Source organism: Rhinatrema bivittatum, chromosome 1 (assembly GCF_901001135.1).
Source record: "Rhinatrema bivittatum chromosome 1, aRhiBiv1.1, whole genome shotgun sequence".
Classification (NCBI taxonomy): Eukaryota; Metazoa; Chordata; class Amphibia; order Gymnophiona; family Rhinatrematidae; genus Rhinatrema; species Rhinatrema bivittatum.
This window is the reverse complement of record NC_042615.1, coordinates 119,345,202-119,364,208: the sequence shown is the minus strand read 5'-3', so window position 1 is coordinate 119,364,208 and position 19,007 is coordinate 119,345,202. Positions and strand designations below refer to the sequence as shown.

Genomic DNA, 19,007 nt, shown 5'->3' with positions numbered 1-19,007 from the left:
AGCTATTTCTATCATGCTGAGGGATCTACCTCAGGGGTGTAACTCCCTATTGGAATCAGCAGTGAGTTGTTTGGTGGGGTCGATAAATACAGCCTAGTGGCTTTTTCTTATTCCTGCAGCCCCGGGGTCTGCCTCCTTGTGTTCTTTGCTCCTTCCGAATTCTGGTCAGAATGTTTGGGGAGGGGTGAGGGAGCGAGGGAAGGAAAACTAGGCCATTCGTGGTATATCCTAGTGTATACTTGCAGGGATCAGTACACCACCTTTTCCCTGTTTTGTTGCCAAGTTCTGGCCAATACTACCTTTAGGTTTCTATACTTCACTGGATTGAGCAAAGTGCCTCCCTGTTCACCTGAGCTCTCCTGTGCACAAGATGGATAGGCCTACCCTTGACAGGGTGGAGCATGGTTGAACTTCAGGTCTAGTTTAACTCCTTGCTCGAGGGTTTTTGGGCTAGCGATTCTGTTCAGGGATTGCCTTTCTTCTCCTCACACTCTTGACGTCTGTCCTGGGTGATCACATCTCTCTGGTACTTCAGCAGCTAAAGTCTGCCACAGACCTGGCCGCTGTTGCCACTTCTTCCAAGAGTTGTTTGAGTTTTTCTGCCCATTGTACATATCGGTCAATCATTGGGCGCATTTCTGCAAATGTATTCTATCCTTCAGATGCTAGTGGCCTGTAGTTTCTTTCTGGAGGGCACTCTGACCCCAGTTGGATTTTTCGGTGGGCTTGTGACATTGAAGGAAACTGTGTGGTCTTCTTCCAAAAGTAGTTCTCTTGGTTGATTTTCTAGGCCTTTTCCTATATACAGGCAGATTTAGACCTACTTTGCTTGTCAGGGTACGTGGATCTGACACCCTGGTTATAATCTTTCCATGAGACAAAAGTATGCTTCTCGCTGGACTTTTTATAACAACCCTGCCTCTGCTACACATTGGGTGGGGTTTTTTGTCTGTCTATTCTTTGGTTTTCTTTTGTAGAACCCAGCTCTTTCCCCCCAGATCCATTCTTGGGTTGGCTGCCTCAAAGCCAAATGGGAAAAAGATGATGCTTTCAGCACTGTGGGGTTACCCACTTTGTCCTGTTTTCAGCAGCTTGTAGCTAGGGATTTACCCATGTGCGAGGACTGCCATCCTGCTTGTCCTCGGATAAAGCAGAGTTGCTTATCTGTAACAGGTGTTCTCCGAGGATAGCAGTATGCCAGTCCTCGCGAAACCCACCCGCCTTCCCTGAGAGTTGGTTTCTCCATGTATTGGCTATTTCATGGACTAAGAGACTCTGCCTAGGGGGCAGCTGCACATGTTAATAGGCCATGTTTGAATGCTCTAGAATCTTTGAATTCAAAGTTCCGGACTAGGCTCCATCCAATGACTCTGCTTTTTTTTATTATTGTCTCTATTATAATGTTTTATATTTTTAATATTGTGATAACTTTATTTTTATATTTGTCAATGTTAATTTATTATTTAGTGTATTTAGCTCACACCTTTTCATTGTAGCTCAAGGCTACAAGGTTTGAATGTTATTTTGTCATATTACTAGTAAATTAACGGTCTATAGTCAAATGTGGTAGTGATTTGCAAATGGCATCTTATATAACGTGTGCACATTGGCAACTGGTAATAACTGTATGCTGATCATATTGAATGTAACAGGGTGATGTTAGTAGACTGATATATGAATAGATGGTTAGAGTAATTAATGTGCAGACAAGCACCAGAAGTAGGGAAAAAGCTTTTAGATGACTGCTAAATGCAAATTAGAGAGCCATTAACAGTACTGCTTCACTTCTTTGACAGTTCTGGGGGTGGGGAGAGCATTAAAGGTTACCCACGTGATATGTACAGATGATTTCCTCAGCTTACCTGTTTGAAACATCAGTAAGGCTAGATCCACTTTAAACATTTTTCCCTCCTTTCCCTGGTGACACAGTACAGAAGCTAGTTTGCAATAGAACCTGTATCCTTTTTTTTTTCCTTCCTGAAAATGATTATATTCACTGCTAAATTGCTTAGCAGCCATTAATACTTCTGAAGTGCAGAAGGGTATTGTACTGAGTTGCCTGGAGAAAAGGGATAGAAAGAATAAAAACTTTAACAACATGCACAGCCCCTACCCATCTGCCTGGAATCTTCCAGAGGTTCTCGTTCTGAGAGCTGCTCCTCGTGGAAAAGGTCATCTGTAATCTTTGCAAACCAAAACTGTGACTGACTTACTAGTTTGAAATAGCTCTAGTCTTCCAGCATTAGCGTCTCTCTACAGCTGTTCTTTAAATGTTAACATTACAAATAACAGAAAATTTAAAATGTGATATTGGGGACAACTCCATAAATCTACAATTAAAACCAGTGGACTGGCAGAAACCCCATAGGCCGTTCCTTTCATTAAACCACCAGGTGTGTATTGGTGACAGTCTGGGCTGGTCACTAGTTTCTGCTTAGGATCAGCCATGTTTAAACACCAGGTCAAGCAGAGAAGACCAAAGTGGGCATAACTGTAAGAACATGTTTTGATTATACACAAAGGTAATATAGTTTATAGTATACAATAGACTAGTTTTAATTTAATTAAAAATCACAAGTTGAATTTACGTTAATAAATGCATGTTTATTTTAACTGGAATAGGATCTGTCTTATAGTATGATATTTAATGTTCTAAGTGGAACACACATTGTTTTAAGCTGGTACTAACTTAAGGTTTGTTTTAATTTGCTCCTTCCCTACCCTTTGCAAGCCTCCGTAGTGACTGTAATACACCTTGTCAATGCTGTTGTTGACTCGGTGGAGAAAGAAGGTATATATATGGATTTTTTTCATTAATGATTGTATGACTGTAAATATATGTTGCAGGAATGTAGCTGTATTGTAGCATAATAGACATAATATAGGAGCACAAAGCTAAAACGCTAGTTGCTTTATTAATTGGAATATATATGTATTTGCATGTGTCTGTTACATGTTTGTCTTTAGATATTTATGTGTTTCTTGACTTTCCAAGGATTAAGCACTGCCTAACTGTACATTATGTAAGAATATAATTATAGCTAGCATTTTTAGTGATTTTTTTTTAAAGCCTCGAAGCCAAAATTCAACTGTTTCATTTGTTTCCAGCAGTTCCTTAATATATTGTCATGTGATTATAAGCTGTTAATTGTTACAAGGCCAAGAAGAACTGGGGATAGGAAAGGGGAAATCCTTGAGTAAGAACTTTTTTTTTTCTCACTTGAAGTCCTTTCTTGAAAATACAAAGAGTTTTTAGAACTGTTGATTCCAAGACTTTAAAGTGCAGGGTTGAGAGTGCAGTGATTTGGGCACAGAGTATATAATTCAGGCAACTTTAGTTTGATTCTCCCTTTCTGCCTCGTAAGCTCCCTATGGTACTGCTTGTTAAACTGTAAACTCTTTGAGACTTGGACATTGTGACCATATGAGTTATGTAAAATATGAAGTACATTGACAGTAAAAGAGTAATAAGTATTTCTCATGTATTGTGTCCAGACGTACAGTAGTATTTGTGTGACTATTGCAAAATAAACTTTATTTTCCCAAGCTGTTAACAAAGCATTTCCATGAATATGTAAGTAAGTATGGGCCTGATATTCAGCTGGCAATTGGCTGGATAAGTATGACGTATCCAGTTATATTCAGCGGCCGCTAGATAGCTGACTAAGGACCTTATTTTCCAAGGCTGCGATAGCTAGCGAAAGTAGCGCACGCCTGCGCTACCTACATCGGGGCGGAGTCGGCTCCAGAAGAGGAGGAGTCGGGGCGTCTCCGGGGCCGACTCTGCAACAACGGCGTGGACAGCGAAAAGGTAAGGGCCTTTTCGCTGCCTATTTCGCACCCAATAACTACACCGTCTATGATGGAGTTATTGGGTGCGATGCCGGCAGCGATCGCACCGCAGAGGTGCGATCGCTGCTGGCTAGCGCAGGACAGCCCCCCGTTTCGGCCCCTCATTACCGCATTTTTCTAAAGTATCGCAGGCCTGCGATACTTTAGAAAATGAGGCCCTAAGTCACTTATCTGGCTGTCTTTTAGCTGGTCAGTTTGTGGCCAGGCAATGGGCGGAGCTACTTAGCCAAATAACTTAGCGATATTCGGCCCTAGGCAGATAACTTATCCGCCTAAGTTAGACCTGCTCAATAGCAGGTCTAAACTTAGACGGATAAGACTTATCCATCTAAGTAACGATTTGTCTGGGGATATTCAGCAGTATAATCGTGCTGGATATGTCTATTCGACTAACTTAGATAAATAGACAACTTTAGAATATTGACTCCTATATATTTAAGTGGTGCAGATTAGTGTACCTGCACACACACAAATGCTCTGGAGGTGAGTGGCAAGGCAGGGAGTCTCTTCCATTGCACAATAGTGCCACCTAATGGCCAGACTCAGTCTACTTATGTAGTTGAATTTCAGCTATATTGGCAGTCTGTACTGTGGACTGTCACTGCAATAGCTGAACTAGCCAGGCAAGAAGAGAGAGTTAAAAATGTGGAATAGCCTTGGATAGTTGCAACTGAAGGCCCATGAGTTGGTAGCCTGATAGAGGCCAGTTCCAAAAGAACTGGAAACCAAAAGGAGCAGGCTGAAATTGTAATGCCAAAAACAGACACTGATAGAAGCAATTTGCATCAAATGTTTTAATCCGTTCAGTATTCTAAAAATTGTTCCAAAGTTTATAGTTCCAAATACTTTATTATAGTAATGTTCTGCTAAAGCCACATCTCTATAAAATCGCAATTTGATTTGCTTACAGTTTTGCTGCAAGGCTTTTTTTTTTCCCCCCCCTGAAATTGAGACACTGTTTGTGAGCCAGTCTTCAGAAGAAAACATTTAGGAGAATTGTTTTAATATTCAGGGTAAAATATTGTATTAAACTTGTAAGAAAATTGTCATTTTGTAAAAAATAAATAAATAAACCCCCACCCCCTGAAAAAAAGCAAAAAAAGAATTCATAATGCATTAGAAGTTAACTTGATTTGTATACCATTCAAATTATAAGCATTCTAGCTTTTTTCTTTTCAGGGAGGCAGGTGGTTGGGGATTGGTGAAGGACAACGATTTGTGACTTTCATTTGAAAATGTCATTCTTTTTTTTTCACCTTAAAGACAGATTTCTGTATATTTAGTTATTTTTTGGATAATAATTTAATGCATCACTGTACTTGAACAAAGTTTTCTCCATCAATAATCAGGCATAAATGAGCCAAAACATGTGGGTGATGTCATCTGATGGTACTGGCACAGACCCAACTCTCAGAGCTCTCAAGAAGTCTTATTGAGCATGTGCAGGAGTTCCTGCGCATCATATCTTGCCTCAGGATACCCCTGGCTTCATCCAAGCTACAGCACGGATGCATTACCTGTCTGTGTCTCAAATTTTATTGGCCTATTTCTTTGGCCTAGTTTTTTCTGCTTCATTGCATTTTTTTTCTTGACGTTCCCCTCAAAAAATGTTTGTCAGAATAAATAAATATAGATTTAGAATACAGATATATAAAATACAGAAAAAGAAGTAGAGAAATCCAGAACTAAAAAGCTAGCAGTCAGTGGGTTTAAGGCCTGCATTTGTGTGCACCGGATGTCTTTTAAGATACCTATTCTGTCTGTTATCACTACCTTGGTCTGGATCATGATACTATTAACTGTTATAGTTGTGATCAAATGTCCTTGAAGATAAAGCATTTTGTTTGTTTATTTATATCCTGCCTATCTCAAAATCCTAGGCGGTGTACAATAAAAATATACATAAAAACGAAAAGCATCACACACATACGATAAAGAAGATAAAAATAAAAGGACATATATTAAAGCAGACAAAAAAACGATCAGAAGAACAGCACAGCCTTGCAATTAGATATTTTCTTAATAGAACGCTAGCTTGAAAAAGAAAGTTAATGCCATAGACTTGAAGATCTTAGTACATTCTGTCATTCTTAATTTCTGTGGCAGAATGTTCCACAACATTGGCATAGCAATAGAGAATGCCTGCAATCTCGTATGTGCTAATCTTACTTGAAAAATTGAGGGGACATCAAGATGACCCCTTTGTGAAGAGCGAAACAACATCCCTGGGTTATATATTCAAAGTAATGCGTTAGTCCATGGCAGGGCATCAAGGAACATAAATTTGTGTATGAGAAAAACAGTTTTCTGTTTTATCCTTCATTGAATAAGCAACCAGTTGAGTTCTCCAGATATTCAAGCCTTGCCTCAGGAGCTTATGGCAGTGAGAGTAAGTCCATGAAAAGCAAGGCTTGAATGTGTAGCAGGAACTCTTGAGAAAGCCCCATTATGTAGGCAAAATTCCTCCATCTTGGATAGGAGAGGTTCCAACTGCCCTCACTGGTCTTCCGGGCTTAAGGAGGCAAATAAATTCTTTACCAATTCTGATACCTGGGCTTCCACTGGTTAATGCACCCTTTGCACTAAAGCTGGAGAGACATCCTGTGTAGAAAATCCTATTGGTTTATTCTCACTAAAGGCTGTGGACACCAGTGGCAATAAGTAGGAGCTTGGAGCCACAATAGTTGCAACTGTTCAACCAATAGGTTGTGACGTGCTTCACACCATGAGGTGTTAAATTCATTCCCTACAGGGGGAGTCCCTTCATGAATCGGAAGGGAGAAGACTGGAATCAGCTCATTCTGAGCTCCTGACAGAGGTTCCCTCCTTGGACTAACAAATCTCCTCCTTAGTCTCCCTCATCTTCTTTGGAGTTCTTGGATCAGCATACTCCCATGATCAGGTGAAAAGGATTCTACAGAGATTCCTTCAGGTCCCCTGCCAGTCCTGCCTCAGCATACCTCTGCACCAGAGGATCACAGCTACTTGTGCTTTTTGGAAAAGCTAGCAAAGACACAGTCCATCACTACTGGCGAAGAACAGAACCGAAGTTCAGATTTCTTTGGGCTATTGCAATTTCTCTAACCTCCAGTGAACTCTTAAGTCCATTCTGGTGCATAGCATCCTCAAGGACTTGTAAATGAGGTTGTGACAGGCGCCATCATCTTCCAGTGGCCCAAAAGCTTTGGAGTAGTTCAGCTACCACATAACTCTGGTGGTGGTGGAGTCAGCACTGAAACACATTTAAGTGTAACCGGGATCATTTTAATATGCCTCTTGGGAAGGATCCAAATGTGTTGGATGCGTTTAAGAAGGCCTTTCAGGGTTCCATGCTTATGGCTCGGATTATGGTTCTTCAGTTGTACAAGATACAGAATTTGCATGAATGTGTGCAAAAACTGAAACCTTTGATGGAATTGTCCGATTCTGGCATGCAGACCTCCATCAAACTGTGGAGGAATATGAGAAGCATGTTATCCATTCCTCGTCTGAACTTTTGACACCGCAGCCAGAACCTCTGCTGCTTAAGTAGGATCACAGTTTATTTGAGAATAATGTACAACTTATTTGAGGATAAGGTTCAGGAAATGGTTGTTTTGATTAAGGAGCATCAATCCACTCTACAGTTGTTAGTAGTGATGGAGAGCACTTCTGTAAGTGTCCATTCTTCCAAAGACATCCCTTCCATTCTTTTCAACAAAGGCAAGCTGCTCCCACTCTCCAGCATCAGCAGCTGTCTGCTAGAGGTAGGCAGAGGGAGAGGTGTCAACTGAAGGCCCAGCAGCAGTCGTAGCTTAATCTAGGGACTATATATATATATTTTAATGTTCTTGAGACCCTCCTCCTCTAGTGAAGGGAAGGGTCCAGTCTTAGAATGGATCTACTTTACAAAAGACCTGTCTGCGCTTCTCTCGTTCTCCTTCCATACAATGGATAGCTGTCATCAGTTCTAATCTTTTCTCCTTCACCTCAGCTGGAAGTAGCATCTCTTCTTCAACAGAAGGTGATTACGCTTGTTCCTTCCCAGGAATGTGGCCAAGGATTCTTTTCCAGGTATTTTTCTAATCCCCAAGAAGATGAGGGGATTAAGACAGCAGGATGAATCAGCCATACTGAATACCCACGCGCCTCCCTGGCGAATCAACTATCTCACTAAAGCTTAAGCTTTGAAAGAAACGGAGGTACTCACAAAGCAGTGTAAACAGTGGGTCTCTGTCAGTGCCATCAGGTGATGTCACCCACGCATGATGCTCATTCATCCTGCTGTCTTTGGAGAATGCTATTAAAAGGTAAGCAAACTACTTTACCATCCAAATTCTCTTTAATAGTTGGCTATCTGATTGGGATTAATATTTTGTGGGTTTGGTCTTATTGATTCAATTATTAGTTTCCTCAATGGGTCACCTGGTATTCTCTAGCAGTCTCTCATCCAGGTATTAACCAGGTCTGTCTGCATAGCCAGATACTCACAAGGAGTGTAACATAAATGTTGATTCCTTGCCTTGCACAGTGAGGCCGATGCAAAAAAAATCGTGCTGAAAGCAGGCGCTGTGTATTCAGTGCCTGCTTTCATAACACGCCCCCTGGCACCTCTCCTGGGGGCGCGATGCAATATTTAAATTAGGGCTCGCATTGTCGAGGAGGCCCTAGGGGCGATTGTGCGCCCCTAGTGCCTCATTGGCAGCGCAAACCAGAAAGAGGTCCACTGTGGTGGCTGTCCATCTGTTAAGAAAACGGATGCTGAGTTTATCAGCGTCCCGTTTTCCTAACCAGCGCACATACAGGGGTTAGGAAAATGGACGCTGATTGTGTCCATTCTCCAAACCTGACTACCAGCACCAGAAGGAGTGTATAAAATCAATATTAAAATGTCGAGCACTTAATATTAATTTATTCGCTCCTTCACTTATTGCGGATTGATCCCTTTACTGTCGCATGTCAGCGAAAGGACCAATCTCCTTTCAGAAAGCTGTCCTGAAAGGGGAATGGGTCTTTACACTGACAAATGGGCAATAAGTGAAGGAGTAAATAAATTAATATTAAGTGCCCGACACTTTAATACCGATTTTATCCACTCCTTCTGGTGCCGGTAGTCAGATTCGGAGAATAGACATTGAATGAACCAGCGTCCATTTTGCAAACTCCTGCCAGTGCTTTTTTTAAACTTTATTTTTTTATTATTTTTTTAAAGAGTTGTTCCTCCCATTTTAAATAGGAGGCAGTACAAAAAAGCAGTTTTTTCTGCTTTTCTGTACTAGTAGTAGGCAGTACAAAAAAGCTAAATTGTGCATCCTAGACACATTTTTTTTTTTTTTTTTTGCATAGGGAGTGAATAGCTAATAGCCTCATTCACATGCATTTGCATGTGATGAGCGCTATTAGTTTCACTCCGTGTTGGACATGCGTTGTAGAGGCACTAATCCCCGCGTCCAACTGCAGGTTATACAGTGCGCTGGGCTCAGCGCACTGTATTGCATCGGCCCCAGTGACACACAAGATGTCCATATAGTTACATATTCTTCTAGTAATGTAGTATTTTGCCAGAGATGGATATTGTTAGTGGAAGTAATGATATTGTATAGCATTCTGTAATACTGTAGTATGAGCCACAGAATCTGACCCCTGCTGCAATATTGCAGAAAACTGGTCCTGCTGTATGTCCCACTAAGCTGCCTCGGCTGCCAGCCTATGCAGGGCCACTTCTAACTTCTCTTCAGCCTATGTTGTTAGGCTGTCAGCTCCTGGAAAAGGGAGGTCAAGTTAGTACCATCTGTGAGTAGGCAGGTGGATGAAAAGACCGGGAGGGAATAGGAAAGAGATGCCAAGGAACTGAAAGGTTAAAAGAAGCATGAGATAGAAAAGAAATAAAGGTAAATGAAAAAGTTCTAAAAAGTAAAAATATAAAAAACAAAAACCGGACAAAAGAAAATAAAAAATATTTTTAAATGAGATGTACACAAAATAGATCTTTAATAATATATTTGCAGTGCATTTTTCTTTTTGATTATGTAATATGTTAATTCGCTTATTCTTATTAGATCAAGTTCTGATTTGTTCCATGTAAACTGCCACACGGCAGTAGTTATTTCCGTTTAACTGTGAACCGGAGCGATATGTATTGTATACAGGAACTCCCGGTATATAAAAATCCATAAATAAATAAATAAATAATGTTGAGTACTTATAATTCTGTATCTCCGGGCAGACTGCTTGAAACCTTGGCTCCTTTTCCAGTGCCCCCTTTGGTTTGCTTTGCCTCCCTGCAGAGCAGCGTACAGCTTCCTTCACAAGCTAAGCATGGATAGAGTTGCCTCAGTGTTATCAGTTTAGAAAATGCACTGCAGTATAGACCCACTATAAAGTCAGTAAGGTTAAAGCTTTCCATATCCGTACAGCATTAAAACATAACAGAAGAAAACACTTTGTGGGGATAGAGAGAAAGAAGGGGCTTATCCAGAAGTGTCCTGTACCCCATCTGGTGATGCATTCATCCCCTGCTGGATTATCTGAGGTCTGCGCTTTCAGAGCTGCTGATTAATAGGCTCCAGATGGGAGCAAGGAATCTTCTAGAAACTGACCAGGTCATAGCAAAAAACTTTTCTCTATGAAAAGCTGTGTAAAACATTTTAGTTCTGTACACCCATAAGAGAGCATTTCAATTTAGCAGACTTTGTTTACCAGATTGAAGAATGCTAGACAGACCCTTCAAAAGATTAACTTGTCTTGTTTTTGATTGGCACAGTTGCTTCACACTTTGGTCACTTTGCTTTTTAAGCCTAATTATTTCCCTCTCCACTGTTACACGTGTCTTTAAATTTAAAGGTACACGCCTTTAATTATGCCCACACCTCATCCTTAAAAAGCTTTCCCTGAGATCACTATTTGTTTCTTGTAAAGCAGGAATATAGCATTTATCAGTGTGTTATGATGGAAGTTTTCACAAGCTGTGAATATCTAATATGACTTTAGGAAGATGTGAGTAGGTATATATGTATTATAATCGATTGCAGCAGCATTTTCCCTATGCACTTAATAACATATCTCATTGTCAGGTGTGGGTCACCTAGCAAGTAATGGGTGATGTGGTGACATCCTCTGACTTCCCTTCTGTTTCATGTAGATTGATGTCTGAAACCAAATATAAACTGCCACATTGAACAGTGGGAAAATATTGGCTACTTGGGAGGGAGTGATAGCCCATAGAGGCTGTGTGTGATCTTCTGTCAGCCATGTGGGCTTGTCTTCTAAGCCCATATTTTCCATCATATTCCTCTGTTACCTCAAGAAACTCCTAGTTCATTTAAACTTTTCCACCAACAATGAAGGTAGAAAGGGCTGGCTCCTTGAAGAACTCCTGACTCAGGCGGCTAGAGAGGAGTGGTCCTGGTCTTTTAACTCCCTCACCACCCTTTACACACCACACACAGATCAGGAAGTCAGGGAGCAGCTCTCAGAGGGCACAGCTTAAAATAGGCTGCTGCTGTCTTTCAGATTTACTGTATTTGTTTTGGGCATCAAAAGTAATTTTCTTTTTTTTTTTTTTTTTCCTGTGGACTAAGAATGTGCCAATCCTGTCAAAACTTGCAGCTGGCATGGTAAATTCCTGAATCATCCATAGCCAACCATAGAAATGCTGTGGTGACTCCATTTATTATATTGGAAGCCACCGTGGGTTATCCGCAACTATGTGCATGTTTCTGCTGGTCAGGAACTCTCTTTCTTGAATGCTATTGTAAAGCAGCAGGGTTAATCAATCAGTAGATTTGGCTGTACCTTACACCTTCTTCCCTTGTACAGTGACACTTCATAAAGGGGAACAGCAGTTGGATCAGTCCACTGCGTGAGGTGAGAGAAGCTTGTTTCCCTAACCACTTTTAATTTGCCAAAAAAAAAAAAAAATCATCCTGCATCTCTTGATGTCAACGATCATTTGCACTTTATATGTACATGCTTTGTGGATGGGCGAGCCGGCTAAGAAAGGGCTCTTTATTCTGCCTTGAACGGTTTGATCCTGGCTGAATTTTTAATCTGAGATTCAGAATTGGGTTGTAACCTGGCTTGGATCAAAATCAGAAATGTTACTCAGCGTTTTCCAGTTCATTTCAGAGAGGTTTCTTTGGTGGGGTTTTTTTTAAGCAAGCGGTCATGTGTTTTACAGTTTCCCCCCCCAGTGCAAAAAATATAATGGCAGCAGAATTCAGTCCATCAATTGATCCTTGCAGGAGCTTTCATCACGGGACCGTCCTAAGAACCAGTGCAGTTTTGTAGTGTAGTGAGACAGAGTAAACAAGGAAAAAAAAAAGTAATTCTTAAATCAGTAATGTAAGCAGATAGGAAATGGAAGTTATACATCAGCCTCACATATGCAACACAAAGGTCAGAGTTTTATAAAGTACTTATTGTTGAGGGGCCTGCTTTGATGCGAGGCCTCCTAGCCGACAACCTTTTTGTAAATGGAGCTGTAGCATTTCATCCCTGGGCACTGCACTGTGAAGGGGCTCCATGCTGCCATAGTAGCACCATCCCCAACACTCATTTTCTGTCAGCTTGAGGGTGGAACCATGCATTTCAGCATTAAAGGGCCCTGCTGTGGTCGATTCGCCCCAGAACCCAATACCTTCATAAGATCAGCACTGCTTTCAGCATCGAATAAGCAGAATGATCCTTGTCCTCTATTCGATAAACTAGATGAGACATCAGAATTGGGATCAGCGCCATGTAGAAAAACATAAGAGAAGCAAAACTGCATCAAGGGAGGCATGAAACCCAATTCTGAGCTATGTTTTAGACTAGCTTAAGGAGGCCAGTCACACCTTCATACCATAATATAAGTAAATGAATACATTTTCACACCTAACTTCAGCTCTTCAATTCCATAAGAATGGCAGATCACAAATATTGGGGCCAATGTACTAAAGAGTGTTAACATAAGCTGTTAACATGCATTAATGTAAATTCAGCAAGCACATTAAAAGCTGATACTAATGAGATGCAGATGAAACTGAAGTTAAGACAAATGTCAATGTGTGTTAAGATGGACATTGTTTCCCTCAGCTCCTGAAGGAGTAGTAAAATCTTTTGCAATACTGAGTCTCCGTTACATTTAGCATGTTTTTAATGCATGCTGTTTTTCTCTGGACTATTAAGTAATGAGCTCTTTAGCAAACTCTTGCTTCTCATTGCTCTAACCCAAGCTTGTTAACGCTCGTTAACAGTGCTAACATGCATTACCTTGGCTTGTTAAAACATGCTTCCTGAAGGAAGATGTTTGGTAATAGCTTCTGAGTGCCGTGGGCAGCCGCTTATTTTTTTTTTTTTATATTACTTGAATTTGACCTGAACCATTTTTATTTGGTTTTGCTGCAGCTTGGAAAAACTTAAACCACATTGACACCTTTCCCCTGTCCCAGTTTAGAAAAAGGAGGTTCAAATTGAATCTGAACTGTCTCGCTCATCCCTAGTGCAGTTTGAAGTATATAAATATGTGTCTGGTGTTTGCTACTTTTTTGAAATATATAAATATCTGTCTGGTGTGCGCTACATTTCTATGTGCATACTGTGTGCTATGATGTATGTGTATGTTTTGTGGTTTTGCGTCATATGTATATGCACATGCAGTTGAATATTGTCCTGTGATATCAGTTGGCTGTTCTTAAAAGCAACAAATCCTGCAACTTTGATTAAAATAATATAACAATGCATCAACCATTTTAAAATGTAGATTATACCTTTTCAGAGTTTGGTAAGCAGGCATTAAAGTAGAGAAAGATGATAAATCTCGAGATTCAGAGGAAGTTTTTAGTGTATTTATGGCTGCAGTTGTTAGAGAGGTGTTCTTGGCTTCCAGAAATGTGAAAACTTCTAGAAGCGTTTACTGTAATTTCTTCCCTTCAGCATTTGATTCTTAACTAAAAAATGTTTTGTTCTCTCTCTCTACTAAAGAGTCTTTTGCGGGTCCTGATCTCAGGAATTCAAGAGGTGACTTCTGCATGCACCCATTCGTTGCTGCTCTTGTTTAATTGTTGCTGATATTTCACTTTAACGTGCATGTCTCTGCTCTTCTATGTATTCACTTAACTTTGCATGATGTTTCAATCACCAACTGTTTTCTCTCCCCCCCCCCCCCCCCACCTTCCTTTATCAAAAATGCTAACTGGAAACGTAGAGAAGACCAAAATTTGGAGTGTTCGTTACTGCAGCATTGACCTTCGAAAGACATCTGCCATCTCCAAATAGTTACAGGAATGTGCAGATATTTCTGAATTTTGATATGTGGCATAATCACAGGATGCTAGGCGTTCTAAATAATACTCCCTCTAGTATGCTAGTGGCCTGAAGTTGAAATTATTTGCTTTCTTTTTAGTTTCAAATTTGTCGGCATTATGACCAGTCATGACAAGTAGTAGTAGTTTATGTTTGTGAAAAAAACACACCAGAGGGCACTAGTGCACTCCAGTAGTGAGTGCATTTGGGATGCAACTCATTTTATTGCCTAGAAAAAGTAAAATTATCACAGGGAGTGCCAGAAGGTTGTTTCCCTCTGAGTAAGAACTTTTCCTCACTCTTAAGGTACCTTCCCTCTACTTTTAAGTTATTGTGTCTACTGCATAAATTCATTTATTTGGCATTTTATGTGAGGGAGGCATCTTGGGACTGTTTGAAATGCTTGCTGATTTATTAAAGCTCTATATAGCCTAGCATTTGTTTCTGCTTGATATTTTTAGGGTTATTCCATTTTTTTCTACTTTTCAAACCTGCATAAGTGATTTGTAAGGCATGCTTAAAACCAATACACAGATACTTCTGAATTCAACTGTCCAAGTAAATGAAGATTGGTGATTTTGTTCTCCCATATCTAACTATAACCTAGCAAAAGAGTTAACATATTTCAGCTAGTCTTATTTTTCTCGCATGTAATATCAGGATATGAATAGTCAAACCTTTGGCAGAGCTGCTGGTTGTTTTTCCAAATTAAGACAATAGTCAGGAAGTGTAAATTCCTTGATAATCTAAGGAAAGTGTCGTAATGTCATTTTTAGCAAGCCAGGCATAGCAACCACTAATAGCACTTGAAACGCCAGTGTGTTAAATTTGTTTGTTTTTGCCATTTCGGAGTACGCTTCAGGTGAAATGCACGATTTCTGGAACATTTTTAGCTTAAGATTTTGAGTAAGTCAAGAAAAAAATAACTAATGCATGATGTACCGTAAGGTTGCAGCTTTGTTGATTTGTGTTTTAACGCTAATGAATGTTAACGCAAATGTATTACTCCAGAAATGTGTCTAACATAAAAAAAAAATGTTTTGCTAACTATGTTCTGTGCAGATTATGTTGACATTTGTTATCCAAAAATGCTCTTGAAAAATGTATTTATTAAACTATTTCCACATTGCAGGTTACCATTGGGACACTTCTGACTGGATGCCAAGTGTCCAGCTACCTGGTATTGAAGAATATCCACATTATGAAGTTGTTCAGGAATCTGCTCCACTTTACACAGACCCAAATGCCATTGATACCGACTATTACCCAGGGGGCTATGACATAGAAAGCGATTTTCCACCTCCTCCAGATGACTTCCCTGTGCCCGATGAGCTCCCACCTTTGCCACCAGAGTACAGTGAGCAGTTTGATTCGTTACAGCCACCCAGGGACATGCCTCCAATAGGTAGCTTGGGCTCCTCCACGAGAAGCAGGCGAAGATTCAACCTCAGTCAGTACCTCCCTCATCACCACTATCCTGCAGATATGTCTGAACCTCAAAACACAACCAGTGGAGACAGCAGCAACTACCAAGAAACCTATGGTTCTTACGCATTAGGGTATGACAGAGACTTTGAAACCCCTATGATGGACAACATATCCATGTCTGTGTATACTTCTACGGCTTCTTGCTCCGATGTGTCAGCGTGCTGTGAGATGGAGTCGGAGGTGATGATGAGTGACTATGAGAGTGGAGACGATGGCCATTTTGAAGATGTGTCAGTCCCTCCCTTGGATTCCCAACAGCATACGGAAGTCTGACACGCCAACTTGAGTTAAAAAGTGCCTGGACTTAAATATTCTAGAACAATATCTTTAAAAAAAAACAAACAAACAAAACTTTTTTTTTTCTTCTCAGCAGTGCTTTTGTGTGCTTTTGTTTCAGTGAGTTAAAACCGGCATGGCTGCACTGGATCATGCAGCTCATTATAGCAGATGTGTATTAGCCTGTTTCCGTTCCCCCAGCCTGTCGCAATAGGACAATACAAAGCAACAACAACAAAAAACCCATGGCCATTTCAAAGTGTTTTTTGTATTTGCATTGTCTGTGTGAAAAAGTAATCAATCAGAAACTCGACACACCATGTCACCATCTTAGCATGCTACATGTATTTATAGATTTAATGCAAAGATTTAATTTTAATTTTCTCCCATCTTTTGTAAATTTTATGTACAGTTTTTTGATTTTGTTTTAACTAGATTTTGTAGATATTTTGTGACTTTGTTTTCCAATGAGCTTTAGTGATGTTAAAGCGTGCCATTAAACTAGTACTCCTGACCATCATTATAATCAGGGCTTCACTGTATGGTTTCTTCCTATCCATCCATTCCCCCCCCACAGACACACACACACTCTCTCTGTCATTGAAGTCTGACATTTCATGAACATTTTTTAAACAAGTCATTCAATTTCAACTGTAAATAGACAAGGAGAGGTCTGATACCTTTTGGGGGCTCAGATATATGGAAATGTCTTAAATGAGATGTTGTATTTTAGAATTGTAAACATTTTTCCTTTCTTGGAAAATGTAATGGGGACCCAGTGCATACCTTGAGAACCAAAACCACCATGACACAGTTTTTATAGTGTCGATATATTTGTGATGCAATGGTCTTGTAAAGGTTTTTACTGAAAACTACATTAGCCACTCTTTCTTACTGACAATAAATTATTAATAAAATTCTTAGGCTTTGTGCTGTGTGGCTCTATTTGGTGACTATAAAAGGGTCTCTAGTCTTTTGATGAATTACAGATGTGTATCTTTTATAGCAATGAAATATGATTCAGCAGTAACAGGCACTACATTACATTAGGCCATCTGTTGATTATCCACTAGATGGCACTGTGTAACTAGTTGACAGTTCAAACAGCATGGTGGTGCACATTGAATTGAGAAGCACTCTTAGTTTAATCGCTCAAATAAAATATGAACACACCTCAAAGAAATAGGACAAATATATTGTACTACAACTTAAACTGGGAACAGGTGAATGACAAACACATTCCCTAATGTCATATTTGCTTATTTTAGCAAATGGCAGTCATTTGCGCGCTGTTAGGGGCATTCTGGGGCTGGTCTGATGGCTCAGTGCTGCGTGCTGCCATGCGGTGAACCTGGATTTGATTCTCAGGCCAGGAACCTGCTTCCTGGGACAACCAGACAGTGCTTCTGCTCTGCAGGTGGCCTTCACAGACCCCCCAGGGGAAGAGGGAAGCTGCAGCTATTGCTGAACAGTGACACCTAGCAACCAGACTCAATCCATGTTCCCATATGGTAGGGTGGGTGGGAATATAAACCACAAGTAATTGCACATGAAGGCTCATGTCGCCATAACCCAAAAAAATGCCATTTCTGATTTGAGCTTGATGTCGAAGAAGGAGCAGAAGGCAACTGATGGTCCAAAAAAGAAAAGAAAGAAGCCTTCAGTTTTACAGACTGTTTGCTATTAACATCTACTATGCTGTTGTGTAATAAAACCTCAAAGTCAATTTCCAAAAGAATCTAACTGGCTGACACTCAAAATCTCAGTGACCCCAATCCCTTTCTCCTCCCAGTCCTTCAGCCAGTCCTCCCAGTCCTTCAGCCTCCACCTATCTCATCTCCCAGAGGAAGGTGTAGCTATCTTTGCAAACTGTTTTTGAAGGCACAGGATCTAGTGGGACTGAACCTGAGGTCTAGCTATAATGAGCCTGCAAGCTACAGGGTGGCCAGCCTCAGGGGCACGCCTTCTGAGCAACCAGTGAGCTTAACATTTGGCCTCTCAACTTAAAAAAACCCAATCAGATCTGGTGTGTGTTCGTTCTGAAGTAGAGGAAATAGTAAAGCAGATAAATGTGGCTGAACAACACATTTCATTAGCAGAAGATATGAAACATTAAAAGCAGACAACAAATTATTAATCCATGGAGTTGCATCTAAGATTGGAGAATCTTTCTGGATGGGATAACAAGAATGGTGGGTGTGCCTGGCGTTTGAGACGTTGGGATAAGCACAAAAGATCTTTAGTTGCTAAAAGTGAAGATATAGCAGAAAGAACAACCCAGCACTGTGTGTTCAAATGTTTTTAGTGCTGTACTTGCTTGATTCAACAATGAGCGTTGGGGCTGACAATGAATGGCAAAATGCTTAATTTGAAATATTTTCTATCCTAGTGGAAAGATAGGAAACCATGCCTGGTTTGTCTGTCGGGCTGTGCTGATAGAATCGACTGGGAGCTGAGTCTGGCAGTCTTCAAGTTCTGAAATGACTAGAATGCTTAATGGAAATGCAGGTGCTTTTATAGCTGGGTCTGTCTACAAAGGGGACATTAGAGGCTCATTAGTATTGGTAATTATTTAGATCAGACTGTAATGACTAGAACCTTGTTTCCCAACCTTCTCCTGAAGGCACACCTATCCAGTTGGGTTTTCAAGATAACTACAATAAATATGCATGAGAGAGATTTGCATACCCTGGATTTCCAATATATGCAAATCTATCTCATGCATATTCCCTATGGATATCCTGAAAACACTACTGGTTAGGTGCGCCTCTAGGAGAAGGTTGGGAAATACTGAACTAGAAGATCTAGTGCAGGGGTAGCCAACTCTGGTCTTCATGAGCCAGAAACAGGCCAGGTATATCCACAATGAATATGCAAGAGAGATTTTCATGCACTGCCTCCATTGTATGCAATGCATATTTATTGTGGATATCCTGAAAACCAGGCCTGTTTGTGGCTCTCGAGGACTGGAGTTAGCCATTCCTGACTTAGTGGATAGCTGTTGCTGTCCATGAAAATGAGAACAGAAAGCTGATCTACTTTATGGGATCTTCCAGGAACTTGTGACTTAGATTGGCCACAGTTTGAGGACAGTATGCATGCTGTGCCGATGGAATTTGGTCTGATCT

General features: G+C 40.5%; 1 protein-coding gene across 5 annotated transcripts in view; it reads left to right on the top strand.

The window, feature by feature from the left end:
* Positions 1 to 16,810, top strand: part of FAT1 (FAT atypical cadherin 1) — a 373,940-nt gene extending 357,130 nt beyond the window's left edge. For 2 of the 5 annotated variants that reach the window (XM_029586948.1, XM_029586950.1), the window contains exons 27-29: positions 2,732 to 2,791; positions 13,795 to 13,830; positions 15,248 to 16,810. In XM_029586948.1, coding sequence (XP_029442808.1) covers positions 2,732 to 2,791; positions 13,795 to 13,830; positions 15,248 to 15,876 — 725 coding nt within the window. In that variant the 3' untranslated portion in view covers positions 15,877 to 16,810. The remainder of the gene's footprint in view (positions 1 to 2,731; positions 2,792 to 13,794; positions 13,831 to 15,247) is intronic. The other 3 variants (XM_029586952.1, XM_029586951.1, XM_029586953.1) reach the window with 3 other exon arrangements.
* The last annotated feature ends 2,197 nt before the right edge of the window (positions 16,811 to 19,007 follow it).